Here is a 15663-nt window from a genome sequence, read left to right on the forward strand (position 1 = left end):
TGTGCCCTATGTGGCTCACGTCCTTAACCTGGTGGTGCAGCGGTTCTTAGGGCAGGTACCCGGGCTTACAGGATGTCCTGAAGCAGGCCAGGAAAGTCTGTGTGCATTTCCGACGATCATTTAATGCCAGTGCTCGGCTGGCTGAGCTCCAAAAGGAGTTGAACCTGCCAAAGAACCACCTTATATGTGACATGCCCACCAGGTGGAACTCAACATTGGCCATGCTGCAGCAGCTGCACACGCAGCAGAGGGCCATCAATAAGTACCTGTGTGACTACGGCACCAGGGCAGGGTCAGGCGAGTTTGTTTTTTTCACCACGCCAGTGGGGCATGATTAGGGATGCATGCACTGTCCTGTCACCATTTGAGGAGGCCACAAGGATGGTGAGCAGTGACAGTGCATACATCAGTGACACTGTACCTCTTGTCCACCTGTTGGAGCAACACGCTGCGTGGAATAATGGACAGGGCACTTGAGGCAGAACAGAGGCAGGAAGAGGAGGACTTCCTTGCCTCTCAAGGCCCCCTTTATCCAGAAAGTGTTCCTGCTGTCCCACCCATCACGCGGGAAGAGGAGGAGGAGGCTTGTGTCAGCATGGAGGTGGAGCCTGGCACACAGCATCAGCAGCAGTCTTTTAGGGATGATTTACAGTCCCAAGAAACCCATGGACTTGTACGTGGCTGGGAGGAGGTGGCTGCGGATCATGTTGTCCTTAGTGACCCAGAGGACTCCAGACCGAATGCCTCAGCTAACCTACGCTGCATGGCATCCCTGATCCTGCAAAGCCTGCGGAAGGATCCTCATATTCTTCGGATCAAGGAGAGGGACCATTACTGGCTGGCCACTCTCCTTGATCCACGGTACAAGGGTAAGGTTGCGGACCTTATCTTGCTGCCGCAGAGGGAGCAGAGGATGAGACATCTCTGGGAGGCCTTGCAGATAGGTCTGTGCAACGCGTTCCCAGAGACTAGGAGGTTACAAACTCCTGGTCCTGGACAACATGTTGCTGAGGCTTTCGGTCAGTCACAGAAGGAGCGGTGGAGAAGGTGGCCGTCTGAAGGATGCGTTCAGACAATTTTTTAGTCTGCAGCCCCAAGGTATGATCGGTTCCAGCAACCATCGCCAGCGTCTGATTTACATGGTGCAGGAATACCCAGGGGCAAGGTCAGACTTGGACACCTTTCCACCGAAAATCCTCTGGCTTACTGAGTCTTGAGGGTGGATCACTGGCTAGAGCTTGCACAGTATGCAATTGAGCTACTGGCCTGTCCTGCATCCAGTGTTCTTTCGGAACACACCTTCATTGCTGCTGGAGGCTTTGTAACCAATCACAGGGTGCGCCTGTCCACCGACTCAGTTGATCGACTGACCTTCATAAAGATGAATCAGTCTTGGATCATCTTCAGCTACCAAGCACCTGAAGGTGATGTAACCGAATATTTTTTTTTTTAAATGTCACATCCCTTCAAGACTGCCTATGCTGATGCTGAGTGACTGTTCTGTTATGTTGACTGACTATCCTCTTCCTCCTCAATGATCCTGCTGATAGCTTGGAAGAACATTTTTGGTTCTGGGTGACGCCACCAGCCCAATTTTTCTGCCCCTGTTTAACAGGGGCGTGCAATTACAATTTTGAATGCAATGCTTTGCAGCAGGGTCATTCCTGCACTCCAACTAGAGTATATAGGAGAGGTTGCAGTGTCGTGGCACCAGCACCAGTGCCTAAGGCCCAATTTTTCAGCCCCCGTTTAACAGGGGCATGTAATACAATTTTTGATGCAATGCTTTGCAGCAGGGCTCATTCCTGCACTCCAACTAGAGTATATGGGAGAGGTTGTAGTGTCAGGGCACCAGAACCAGTGCCTAAGGCCCAATTTTTCAGCCCCTGTTTAACAGGGGCATGTAATACAATTGTTGATGCAATGCTTTGCAGCAGGGCTCATTCCTGCACTCCAAATAGAGTATATGGGAGAGGTGGCAGTGTCATGGCATCAGCACCAGTGCCTAATTCCCAATTTTTCAGCCCCTGTTTAACAGGGGCGTGTAATTACAATTTTTGATGCAATGATTTGCAGCAGGGCTCATTCCTGCACTCCACCTAGAGTATATGGGAGAGGTTGCAGTGTCCTGGCACCAGCAAGCAGTGCCTAAGGCCCAATTTTTCAGCCCCTGTTTAACAGCGGCATGTAATTACAATTCTTGATATAATATTTCACAGCAGGGCCCGTTTCTTGGCCCACCGAGAGTAACTGTGAGGACTTATAGTGTTGTGGCACCAGCACCATCAACACAACCACCAAAGGTCCAATTTTTCTACCACTGTTCAACAATGACATGTAATTACAATTCTTGATATAATCGTTCACAGCAGGGCGCTCCAGCGCCCACCAAGAGTCACTTTGAGGGCTTACAGTGTTGTGGCAACACCAACACCTTAGGCCCCCATTTCTGCAGAGCATATAGGGCAGGCCCCTACTTTCAAACATCCAACTTACAAACATCTTCTACTTGCAAATGGAAGGAGACAACAGGAAGTGAGATGAAAAAAGACGGACGGCCAAAAAAATTATACAGGGGTGATAACCCTTCCCTATGTTTTACAAAAAGCTTAAAAATAGATTTTTTGACTGGAGCTACACTTTAAAAATGTACCAGTTCAAAATTACAAACAGATTCTACTTAACACACCCAACCTACACAGTCCCTGTCTTGTTTGCACCTCCTGTATACTGCTGTCCTGAGTATATAGGGCCTGGGGGCCCCACGCCTTTCCTTTTTTTAATTTAGGTACGGGGTTCCCCTTAATATCCGTACAAGACCCAAAGGGGCTGGTAATGGGCAGGGGGGCTACCCATGCCATTTTTTTTTCAATGATTTTCATCCATATTGTCGGAATCAGACATGACATTAAGACTGCAAGCAGTTTTAAATGACTTTTTTCCGTTAAATGCCATTTTGTGCAGGGACTGTTATAAACACGGGAAACACGTGCCACTTCACAGGCATACTATAGAAGCCCCCCAGGCACGATATTTAAAGGAATATTTCTCTTTTTTTTCACTTTAATCGTCATTAAAATCAGCGCTCCCGAAAAAACTTCAGTTTTTAAAAAAAAATTAGGCATTGACCCATGTCCCCTAGGGCAGGAGGCGGGTCCCCAAACCCTTTTTAGGACAATATCTTGCATATTAGCCATTAAAATTAGCACTTTTTATTTAGAACGTTCGAGTCCCATAGACTTCAATGGGGTTCTAAAGTTCGCACAAATTTGGGGTCCGTTCCAAAGTTCTGGTGCGAACCGAACCGGGGGGGTGTTCGGCTCGTCCCTACTGATAATCTTCCATCCTGGCAAAATTCCATCTTGATAATCTTCCATATGCCCAGTCTTCTAACCAGATAATCTTCCATCCTAATAAAATTCCAACCTCATAACCTTCCATCCTGACAATCTCCGATCCTGATAATTTTCCATCCTTATAATCTTCCTTCCTGACAATATTTAATTCTGATAATCTTTTAGTTCCATCCTGACATTCTTCCATGCTGACATCCTTCCTTCCTGACAATCTTCCATGCTGAAAATATATTATTTTGCCAATCTTCCATTCTGATATTTTTAATCCTAGCAACCTTGCTTCATGATTATTTTCCAGCCTGACAATTTTCAATCCTGAAGATTATCTGAGTGCAAGATTAATATTGCACTCAGATAATCTTCCATCCTGACAAACTTCCATATTGATAATATTCTATTTTGACAATCTTTCCTCTTGATAATCTTCCATCTGAACAGACTTCCATCCAGATAATCCTCCATCCTAATAATCTTCCAACCTGATAATCTTCCATCCTAACAATCTTCCAACACGATAATCTCCCATCCTAACAATCTTCCAACATGATAATCTTCCATCTTGACAAACTTCCATCCTTATAATCTTCCAATCGGAACACCTTCCATCCTCATAATCTTCCATCTTGACATTCTTCCATCCTGACAACCTTCCTTCCAGACAAACATCATTAGTTCTGATAATCTTCCAGGTCCATCCTGACATTCCTTCATGTTGACATCTGATCCTTCCTTCCTGACAATTGTCAGGATGGAAGAATGTGAGAATGGAAGACTATCAGGAAGGAAAATTGTCAGGATAGAACATTATCAGGTTGGAAGATTATTAGAATAGAAGATTATCAGGATGGAAGATTGTCAGGAAGGAAGGATCAAATGTCAACATGAAGGAATGTCAGGATGGACCTGGAAGATTATCAGAACTAATGATGTCTGTCTGGAAGGAAGGTTGTCAGGATGGAAGAATGTCAAAATGGAAGGTTACAAGGATTGAAGGTTTTCCGATTAGAAGATTATAAGGATGGAAGATTATCAGGTTGGTAAACTGTCAAGATGGAAGTTTGTCAAGATGGAAGATTATCATGTTGGAAGATTGTTAGAATGGAAGATTATCATGTTGGAAGATTGTTAGGATGGAAGATTATCAGGTTGGAAGATTATTAGGATGGAGGATTATCTGGATGGAAGTCTGTTCAGATGGAAGATTATCAAGAGGAAAGATTGTCAAAATAGAAGATTATCAATATGGAAGTTTGTCAGGATGGAAGATTAACTGAATGCAATATTATCAGGAAGTAAGATTTTCAGGATTGAAAATTGCCAGGCTGGAAAATAATCATGAAGGAAGATTGTTAGGATTAAAAATATCAGGATGGAAGGTTGTCAAAATAAAATATTTTCAGGATGCATATGTGTGTGTGTGTGTGTGTATATATATATATATATATATATATATATATATATATATAGCAGTAGGGCAATGGACAGTGTCAGTAGAGCAATGGATGATGTCAGTAGGGCAGAGATTGGTGTCAGTATTGTTATTATTTTTTATTATTACTTTTTTACAATTGTATTTTTTTTTTTTACAATAATTATTATTGTTTTTTTTTACATTTTTTTAGGAGCCCCATTGGAACTTTGGTAAAATATCAGGGGTCAAAACAACACTTTTGAGACAGAGAAAAGGACTGAGGACAGAGTCCCTTTCTCTGCAGCCAAGCAGTAGGGGAAATATGCACAGCACAGGGTGATTAGGGTGTGCCCAGGCACACCTGGCACACCCCGTGCACACGCCTATGATGCTGACAACTTTCCTTGCTGATAATCTTCCTTCTTGACATTCTTACATCCTGACAACCTTCCTTCCTAACAAGCTTTAATTCTGATACTCTTCTATTTACATCCTGGAAAACTTCCTTCCTCACAATCTTTATTCTAATAATCTTCCAGTTCAATCCTGACATTCCTTCATGCTGACTTCCTATCATTCTGATAATCTTTCATCTTGACAACCTTCCATCCTGATCATTTTTTAACCGGATAATTTTCCATCCTGATAATCTTCCATCCTGACAACATTCCTTCCTGACAAACATCATTAGGTGTGATAATCTTCCAGGTCCATCCTGACATTCCTTCATGTTGATATCCTTCCTTCCTGACAATCTTCCATCCTGATAATTAGTGATGGACGAACTTCCGACGGGACGTTTCGCGAACGCGGCCGATAGTTCGCGAACCGTAGCGTTCGCGGCGGGCCCCATTGACTTCAATGGAAGGCGAACTTTGCAAACCTACAGGTCAAATTTGCAGCCACAAAATAATTACTAGCTGTGCAAACATAGTCCCACCACATGGCCAATGACATAACACATGTATGAGGTGAATCTGGGATCGACAACTACAAGCATTCTTTTTTTATATGTGAAATTGTTGTGACAATTCAGGACTGTGGAGCGCATGAAGGCAATGGAGGAGAGGGAAGGTCAGGGTAGGCAAAGAAGAGGGTGCAGGAGATGATCACCAGCAGTGTGACATACAGCAATGACACCTGCACCGTGATAGAGTGATCTGACACCAGCACCGTGATAGAGAGCACTGACATCAGCAGCGTGACATACAGCAATGACACCTGCACCGTGGTAGAGTGATCTGACACCAGCACCGTGATAGAGAGCACTGACATCAGCAGCGTGACATACAGCAATGACACCTGCACTGTGATAGAGTGATCTGACACCAGCACTGTGATAGAGAGCACTGACATCAGCAGCGTGACATAAAGCACTCACACCAGCACCGTGATATACAGCACTGACACCAGCACCGTGATATACAGCACTGACACCTGCACCGTAAGAAGCCCCAGGAGGAAGTCAGCATAGCACAGGGATGGTGGGAGCCCCTCATAATTAACATAGCACAGGGATGGTGGGAGCCCCTCATAATATGCACAGCAGAGGTACAGACCCAGGAGGAAATCAGCACAACACAGGGATGGTGGGAGCCCCTCATAATAAGCAGCCCCAGGAGGAAGGCAGCACAGCACAGGGATGGTGGGAGCCCCTCATAATGAGCATAGCACAGGGATGGTGGGAGCCCCTCATAATATGCACAGCAGAGGTACAGACCCAGGAGGAAGTCAGCACAGCACAGGGATGGTGGGAGCCCCTCATAATAAGCAGCCCCAGGAGGAAGTCAGCATAGCACAGGGATGGTGAGAGCCCCTCATAATGAGCATAGCACAGGGATGGTGGGAGCCCCTCATAATATGCACAGTAGAGGTACAGCCCCAGGAGGAAGTCAGCACAGCACAGGGATGGTGGGAGCCCCTCATAATAAGCAGCCCCAGGAGGAAGGCAGCACAGCACAGGGATGGTGGGAGCCCATCATAATGAGCATAGCACAGGGATGGTGGGAGTCCCTCATAATATGCACAGCAGAGGTACAGACCCAGGAGGAAGTCAGCACAGCACAGGGATGGTGGGAGCCCCTCATAATAAGCAGCCCCAGTAGAAATATGACACCGCTCAACCTCTTCAAACAGGAGAGTACGGGCATATAGTACGGTGTGCTTTTTTTGGACAAGGAAGTGAGCCAAATGAAGAAAGAAGGTCTGTGTGCTCGATTAAAAAAATCGCTTATAGACACATACATGGTCTACTGGTCACATGTGTTGAATTCCTCCGAGATCCATGCCTCATTCATTTTTAGAAATGTGAGGTAGTTAACACTGTCATGAGCTAGGCAAGTACGCTTATCGGTCACGATCCCCCCTGCTGCGCTGAACGTCCTTTCTGACAGGACACTGAACGAGGGGCAAGCCAACAGTTCAATTGCAAATTGGGCAAGCTCTGGCCAGAGGTCAAGCCTGCCCACCCAGTAGTCCAGGGGTTCATCACTCCTCAGAGCGTCCACATTGGCCGTTAACCCGATGTAGTCGGACACCTGATGGTCTAGGCGTTCCCTGATGCTGGATCCGGATGACACCTGTCGATGGGTCGGCTGAAAGAATGACCTCATATCCGAAGTCACCAACACATCTTCAAACCGGCCTCTTCTTGCAGGCGCTGTTGGATTGGTACCCGCAACTCCTTCTCTGGGAGTGGGAATTGCTCCTCTGCCAGCGCACGCAAAAGCAGAATGCAGCATTTCTCGAAGCAAGGCCTGGAAGTGCTCCATTCCGACAGCCCTCTGTGACGGCGGTAACATTTTCACCATTTTGTGTTTGTACCGGGGGTCTAAGTACTGGTCCTTGACCCTTATGCTTTTTATACGGGGGTCCCTATTAAAACACTGGAGCATGAAGGCCCCCATTTGCACTAAACTGGAAGCGGTGTGGTGGCCTGGCTCCTGCTCATCATCCAGGATAATGTCATCCTCTTCATTCTCCTCTCCCCATCCACGCACAACAACAGGGATCCCAGAAAGGTTTAAAGCATGCTCTTCTTGCTCCTCCTCATCCGCCCCGGAACCATCCTCCTCTGACTCCTCTTCAGACTCCTGTTGTTCACTTGTCTCAGATAGAGTAGCCCCCCCCCTGGGAATTCATCCAGCATTGCGACTTTCTCATCTTCCTGCTCCTCCACAGCTTGATCAATGACATGACGCAATGCACGCTCCATAAAGAAGGCATAAGGTAAAATGTCACTGATGGCGCCATGGCTGCGACTGACCAGTTTGGTGATCTCCTCAAATGGCCACAGAAGTCTGCATGCATCGCGCATGAGCAGCCACTGGCGCAGTGAAAAAACCCCCAGCTCCCCAGACCCTGTTCTGCCGCAGAGTTCATACAGGTAGACGTTAACTGCACGTTTCTGCTGGAGCAGCCTATCAAGCATATAGAAGGTTGAGTTCCATCGCGTTGGGCAATCGCAAATAAGACGTCTGACCAGCAGATTGTGTCGCCGCTGAATGTCAGCAAGGCGAGCCATGGCCGTGTAAGATCTTCTGAAATGGGCCGAGATTTTCCTTGCCTGCCGCAAGATGTCCTGGACCCCAGGGTATTTGACAACGAATTGCTGCACGACCAAGTTTAAGACGTGTGCCATGTATGGCACGTGCGTCATTTTGCCCTGTTTCAATGTGCTAAGCAGATTGGCACCATCGTCACACACCACTTTACCAACTGTAAAATTGAGCGGTGTTAGCCACTGATCTGCCTGTGAACGCAAAGCTAAAAGGAGTGCCGGGCCAGTGTGGCTCTTGGCTTCCAGGCACAACAGACGCAGCACGGCATGACAACGTCTCACCTGGCATGTCGAATAGGTTCTGGGGAGCTTGGGCAGCGCAGCGAAAGAGACGCTAGCAGCGGAAAAGGAGGAGTCAGCCGAGGAGGAGAGGGAGGCGGATGGAGTAGGAGGAGGAGGAGAAGAAGAGCCAGGCCTGCATGCAATCCGTGGTGGTAAAACCAAATCTACACGGTGCCACGGGTTACATGCTTGACGGTCGTCAGAAGGTTCACCCAGTGGGCAGTAAAAGTGATATACCTTCCCTGCCCGTGTTTGCTAGACCATGTGTGTGTGGTCAGATGTATCTTGGCACCGACACTGTCACTGTGTGTACATTCACTTGCCGCTGAACATGGCCATATAGCTCTGGGATGCCCTTCTCTGAGAAATACTTCCTTCCTGGGACCTTCCATTGTGGTGTTCCAATGGCCACAAATTTGCGAAAGGCCTCAGAGTCCACCAGTTTATATGGCAGTAGTTGGCGGGCTATGAGTTCTGACAAGCCAGCCGTCAACCGTTGGGCAAGAGGGTTATCCGGTGTCATCATTTTTTTACGCTCGAACATTAGGCCCACGGAAGCCTGCCTTTTTGCAGAAAAACGTGAGCTTGGCGTGATGGAAGGTGGAGTGGAGGACAATTGTGAGGAGAGAGGAGAAGGAGAAGTAGAAGACGAGGCTGGACGGCGAGAGCCTGGAGTGTGGCTTTGTGTGTTCCGTTGCTCCTACTGGGCTCAGTGATGGCTGCTCATGTGCCTTCTTAAGGCGGTCGTCCCTAGGTGAGTGTTGGGCTTACCGCGACTAATGCGTTGACTGAAAAGATTGGAGATGGCAACGCTATTGTCAGCAGCGGACACGTTAAAAAAAGCCCACACTGCGGAGCCATGTGCCGGTGTCCTGGGAGCGCCAGATGTGACCGTACATGGTCGATGACTCGCTCCTGATACATTTGCAGTCTGCTTTGTCCCTCCTGTGCAATGTAAGTTATTCCTGCTTCTCCTCCCTATCTGCTGGTCCATATCTCCCTCTGAACTCCCCTCCTCTTCCTCTCTTATGGGCACCCAAGTGACATCACTAGACACGTCATCATCGATGTCACCTTCCCCACCGCTATAAGTAGAGATCTCGGAGTAGGCAGCAACAGCGGGGACCAGCCTCCTCCTTGGGCTGATCTGGGTACTGTCGTCAGACTGCTGAGTGGCGGTTGTTGCTACCTCCTCTTCCTGATCCAATACCAAGAGTGGCTGCGCATCAGAAATGTCTTGATATGGATCGGAAAATAATTCCTGTGACTCAAGCGGAAGGTATGTGGTGGTGGTGGTGTTGTTGGTGGTAGTGTCTATGGGGGTGCACATAGCAGAGAGTGAAGAAGAGGGTGCAGATCGAGAGGATGAGGAGGGTGCAGAAGAGTAAGGCTGAGTGAGCCACTCAACCAAGTCTGGAGCGTCCTTTAAAGTAATTGAACGCACCTTCTGCAACCTCCCACTTTGGCTCAAGCCTGTTGCTCCTGCCCTACCCCTACCACCCCTGCGGAAGGGCCTGCCTTTTCCTCTGCCTGTAATTTTTTAAATGACCCTGTGACAAAACTCTCAGTCCCTAGACTGATAAAGGACTGCTGCAGTATAGGGCAGCAGTCAGCAGTAGTGCACCTCAACCCTATGTATTGTGGACCTATACCAGTCCTTAAGGAATAGCAGACTGTACCTCACTCAACCCTATGTACTGTATTACCCTATACCTTACCAGTCCTTATAAGGACCTTTGTGGAACAAGTAGGTTGTGGATGATTAGCAGACTGTACCTCAGTCCCTATACTGATAAAGGACTACTGCAGCAGAAGGGCAGCAGTCAGCAGTAGTGCACCTCAACCCTATGTATTGTGGACCTATACCAGTCCTTAAGGAATAGCAGACTGTACCTCACTCAACCCTATGTACTGTAGTACCCTATACCTTACCAGTCCTTATAAGGACCTTTGTGGAACAAGTAGGTTGTGAATGATTAGCAGACTGTACCTCAGTCCCTATACTGATAAAGGACTACTGCAGCAGAAGGGCAGCAGTCAAGTATAATATTCTTTCTATATTTGGAAGAAAGAATATTATACGTGTACAAGCCTATTACCATACCAGTCCTGAAAAGAACCTTTGTGGACCTAATAGTAACAGCTACTGATTAAACTGACTGTCCCTCACTGCCTAACACATAGCTTCCTGCCTGTCCCTATTTAAACTGACAAAACAGAGGCTGCTGGAACAATAGCTAGAATAGCACTTTTGTGGACCTAATAGTAACAGCTGATGATTAAACTGACTGTCCCTGCAGCACACACCGTCCTGTCCCTCTCTCTACACTGACAAAAGACAGGCTGCTGCAACAATCAGTAGCACAGCAGTGCCTCAAACCTATATCCTGAACTACACCTAACACCTATACCAGTCCTGAAAATAACTTTTGTGGACCAAATAGCTAGCGATTTGGGTCACTGTAATCTCTCCCTTCTCCACACAGCAACCTCTCCCTATAGTGACAGAAGAAAGAATGTAAAATGGCCGTCGGATTGGGTCTATTTATAAGTTAGGGGGAATGTTCAAGTGTCCATGTGCTGTAATGTCTCAATTGGCTGTCCTGTACCCCATGATGGATGTGTCATCATAGGTCAAAGTTCTTTTACACAGTAAACACAGAAGTCCGCCGAGCGAACGGCGGCAATAGTCCGCCGATCGGGCGGACGGCGAACAGCCGAAATTCGCCGCGAAACGACCGCTGGGCGAACCGTTCGGCCATCCCTACTGATAATCTTCCATTCTAATAATCTCCCATCATTACAACTTTCCTCCCTGATAATCTTTAATTTTGCCAATCTGCTATTTCCCTGCTGACAACTTTCCTTCCTGACAACCTGTATTCTGATAATCTTCCAGTTCAATCCTGACATTCCTTCATGCTTGCTGACATCCTATCTTCCTGACAATCTTCCACCCTGATAATCTTCCATCCTAATAATCTTCCCTCCTAATAATCTTCCCTCCTGACAATCTTCCATCCTGATAATCTTCCATCCTGACAATCTTCCATTCATAATCTTCCATCCTGGCAATCTTCCATTCATAATCTTCCATCCTGGCAATCTTCCATCCTAATAATATTCCATCCTGGCAATCTTCCATCCTAATAATCTTCCATCCTGACAATCTTCCCTCCTAATAATCTTCCCTCCTGACAGTCTTCCGTGCTAATAATCTTCCCTTCTGACAGTCTTCCATCCTGATAATCTTCCATCCTAATAATCTTCCCTCCTGACAGTCTTCCCACCCACCTAATAATCTTCCCTGCTGACAGTCTTCCATCCTGATAGCTCTCCACAGAGTGCTGGGTGTCATGAAGAAGTCCCCTCTCCCTGGTACCCACCCCCCCCCCCCCCCCCGTGATCGGAACACAGTTCTGTTCCCTGCTCCCAGCAGAGAATCCTGTAGAATGGAGGGAGGAGGCGATGAGTGTGACTTCTCTCCACCTAGACACGCCTCCCTGATGCTCATCGCCAAATCACATGAGGCTGAGGGTGACCAATGTGACATGAGGGCCATTCCTTGCAGGTGAGCTTACCTGTCACCTAAGCAGTGCCGAGCTCATTATCGGAGCCATGAACGCCGAGGATCAGTACTACCCTCCAGCCCAGCTGTACAAGGACTCCTGTGCCTTCCAGAGGGCTCAGGACTACAGCCCCAGCCCCCCCGCCTGCCTCTACATGGGACGACAGCAAGCTGCCACCTACACCAACCCTATGATTGCCCTGGATCCAGGGAGCCCCCCAGACATCTCCCCCTATGAGGTGCCCTCGATACCAGAGGAACCGGGGGTGCCCCATCTTCATCACCACCATCATCACCACCCAGGAATGCATCACCCCCACCAACAAGCCATACCCTACCCTGAGGACACAGACCCTGGACTCCTAGATGAGCGGAGCCGGACCATCCTACCCTTTCCTTGGATGAAATCCACCAAATCACATGCATGGAAGGGCCAGTGGGCAGGTAAGTGCCAGCTTTAGTCTTGTCTGTGTGTCCTGGGCATGGGGTATTGAGTGTGGGGAATGGAGAGGGCAGCTAGTGCATAGGACAGCATTGGGGGGGGGGGGGCACTTTGGCAAGGATCATAGTCCAGAATATATCCCAGAAAACTCTTCAGCCGAACACTGAGATTGGCAACTAAACAGGACAGTGGCGTTGGCACCCCTTATATACAGAGCAATGAGAATGATCTGTCTTATATAGGAAGCAGTGAGATTGGCACCCCTTATATACAGAACAGTGAGAATAATAGGTCTTATATAGAGAGCAGTGAGATTGGCACCCCTTACAGAACAGTGAGAATAATAGGTCTTATATAGAGAGCAGTGAGATTGGCACCCCTTACAGAACAGTGAGAATAATTGGTTTTATATAGAGAGCAGTGAGATTGGCACCCCTTATAGAACAGTGAGAATAATAGTTCTTATATATGCATAGCAGTTAGAATGGCACCTCTTATATACAGAGCAGTGGGACTGGCACCTCTTATATACAAAACAGTTAGAATGGCGCCTCTTATATACAGAGAAGTGAGATTGGCTTCTCTTATATACAAACCAGTGAGAGTAGCACCCCTTATACACAGAACAGTGAGAATGAAACCCGTTATATAAAGAGTAGTGAGACTGGCAAATCTTATGTGCAGATTGGCAGCACCTCTTATATGCAGAGCAGTGAAATTAGCACCTCCTATATACCAAGCAGACACTGGCACTTATACAAAAAATTAGGAGAGTGGCACCCCTTGTCTACAGAGCAGTGAGAAGAGAATGGCACGTTTTATATACAGGACAGTTAGAATGACACCTCTTATATACAGAGAAGTGAGATTGGCTTCTATTATATACAGAGCAGTGAGGTTGGTACGTCTTATATACAGGACAGTGAGAATGTCACCTCTTATATACAGAGCAGCGAGACTGGCAAATTGTATGTGCGGGTTGGTACCTCTTATATGCAGATCAGGGGAAATCTACTCTTATACAGAGAATGGCACCTTTATACAGAGCAGTGAGATGGGCAAAGGTGTTGAACGTCGTGCCTCTCAAATAAATAGCAATGGACTGATACCCCTTATCTGCAGAGCAATCAGACTGGTATCTCCTATATACAGAGCTGTGACAATGGTACCTCTTTTATACAGGACAATGGACGTCAATGAGCCTAGTTATCCAAACTTACAAAACAAAATATTATATTATTGATAGTGTTGTTGTTCTTATTAAATAATAATATAATTGTATTATTAATAGTAGTAGTAGTAGTAGTATAGTATAAGTATGTGAAATAATAATACTAATATTAGTGTGATGTAATGATTCAGTTTTTCCAACATGTATCATGGGGTTCAGAATATTCCCATCTCTGTTAGTAAATCAGCAGTAGCACATAGATCTCTCAGCCCCATAAGTACAGAATAATTCATACATGTCCCCAGATGTCACCAATGATGTGAGATTCAGACAAACCCATTCTACAAACCATATATTGAAGTATATAGAGGGCTGTGATGTCATCTCGTTGTATAAATCAAGTGTGCTACATACAATATGTTATACAGTGACCCCCATCACAATCAGCTATACACCCCTAGTCTGCTAAACACTGTATAACACACACTGACGAACTGGATCTCTGATCATTGCTCATGGCAGCCTGGAGCTTCCAGGAAATGCCTGTGTGACTGGCACCCCAGGGCCATATTCTGTCCATAGAGAGGGCTCAGCTCCACAACAATATTTCTCTATCTGCTCGCACAATGTTATCGCTCAGCCCATTATGCACTTTTTGTCACACCTGTAAAGTAAATATTTTTTTAATCACATTGTTCAAACAGGACTGTTGAAATTGTATATTCTAGTAATATTCCTGGTAGATATATGAAATGTCCCCTGCCCTGCAGTATGGCCTGCTTTGTTCAGGGTGCAGGTCTACACTTCCTGATGGACGTGTGCAGTCAGAGTGTTATGGAGGATATATATATATATATATATATATATATATATATATATATATATATATATATATATATATATATATATACTGTAGATATAGGGGTATATAATTATAGAGGAGATATATAATTATATGGGATGTATATAGATCTAAAGATATAGGAAATATATATATAGATAGATAGATAGATCGATAGATAGATAGATAGATAGATAGATAGATAGATAGATAGATAGATAGATAGATAGATAGATAGATAGATAGATAGATAGATAGATACTGTAGATAGAGAGATAGAGGAGCTGCCTGCCACTACATCCCCTCTATTGCACACATATCAGCACATGTGAATGAAAAGAAATGAGCACAGAATTGCCAAAAGCAGCCATTCAGGTTTTTATGTAAAATTCTGATTGCACCGGTTTGGGATATTTATTACTCCATTGTTTTGTTATATTGATGAAAAATTTTCAATAAAAATATTGATTCAGAGTACAATGTACAATATTTATGCTAATTCAAAATTGTTCATATTTGGAAGGAAAATGCCTCCCCTTTTCAAGATTTCCTCTTTGAACCCTGTTGTCTATTTAGGGATATGGCTATTCTCCTTGCTTTGCTTTGTATTCTTTTATTTTAAGACTTTGTACTGTAAACAGTAAAAACTACAATAAAAATTGATTTAAAAAAAAAAAATATTGAACAAAAAAAAATTCTGATTGCACAGAATGGGCAACATCTCCATTTTTTGTGCTCATTTATTTTTTCGGTGAGCCAAAAATACCCTATCCATCTATCTGTCTATCTATCTATCTATCTATCTATCTATCTATCTATCTATCTATCTATCTATCTAGCTATCTAGCTATATATCTGAACTGAAGTAAAGTCAAGCAAAGTGAAATTAGTTATGCCCGACCTGGTTGGTAATTTTTTAGCAAACTTTAACATGTCACTTAATTAATGCGATTATAAAATTAACACACACACACATATACGTGACATATATATGTATATGTCAGCATTTGACGTCTGAGCCCATCCATACTTA

General features: G+C 45.6%; 1 protein-coding gene across 1 annotated transcript in view; it reads left to right on the forward strand.

Annotated features, from left to right (window-relative positions):
* The first annotated feature begins 12172 nt into the window (after nucleotides 1–12172).
* PDX1 (pancreatic and duodenal homeobox 1) overlaps nucleotides 12173–15663 on the forward strand; it is a 56791-nt gene continuing 53300 nt past the window's right edge. The window contains exon 1 of the mRNA XM_077484071.1: nucleotides 12173–12620. Within this exon, the coding sequence (XP_077340197.1) occupies nucleotides 12227–12620 (394 nt within the window). The 5' untranslated portion in view covers nucleotides 12173–12226. The remainder of the gene's footprint in view (nucleotides 12621–15663) is intronic.

The sequence above is a fragment of the Lithobates pipiens genome, unplaced genomic scaffold, assembly GCF_037356315.1.
Source record: "Lithobates pipiens isolate NorthernLeopardFrog02 unplaced genomic scaffold, aLitPip1_a1.2 Scaffold_16, whole genome shotgun sequence".
In the NCBI taxonomy this organism is placed as follows: domain Eukaryota; kingdom Metazoa; phylum Chordata; class Amphibia; order Anura; family Ranidae; genus Lithobates; species Lithobates pipiens.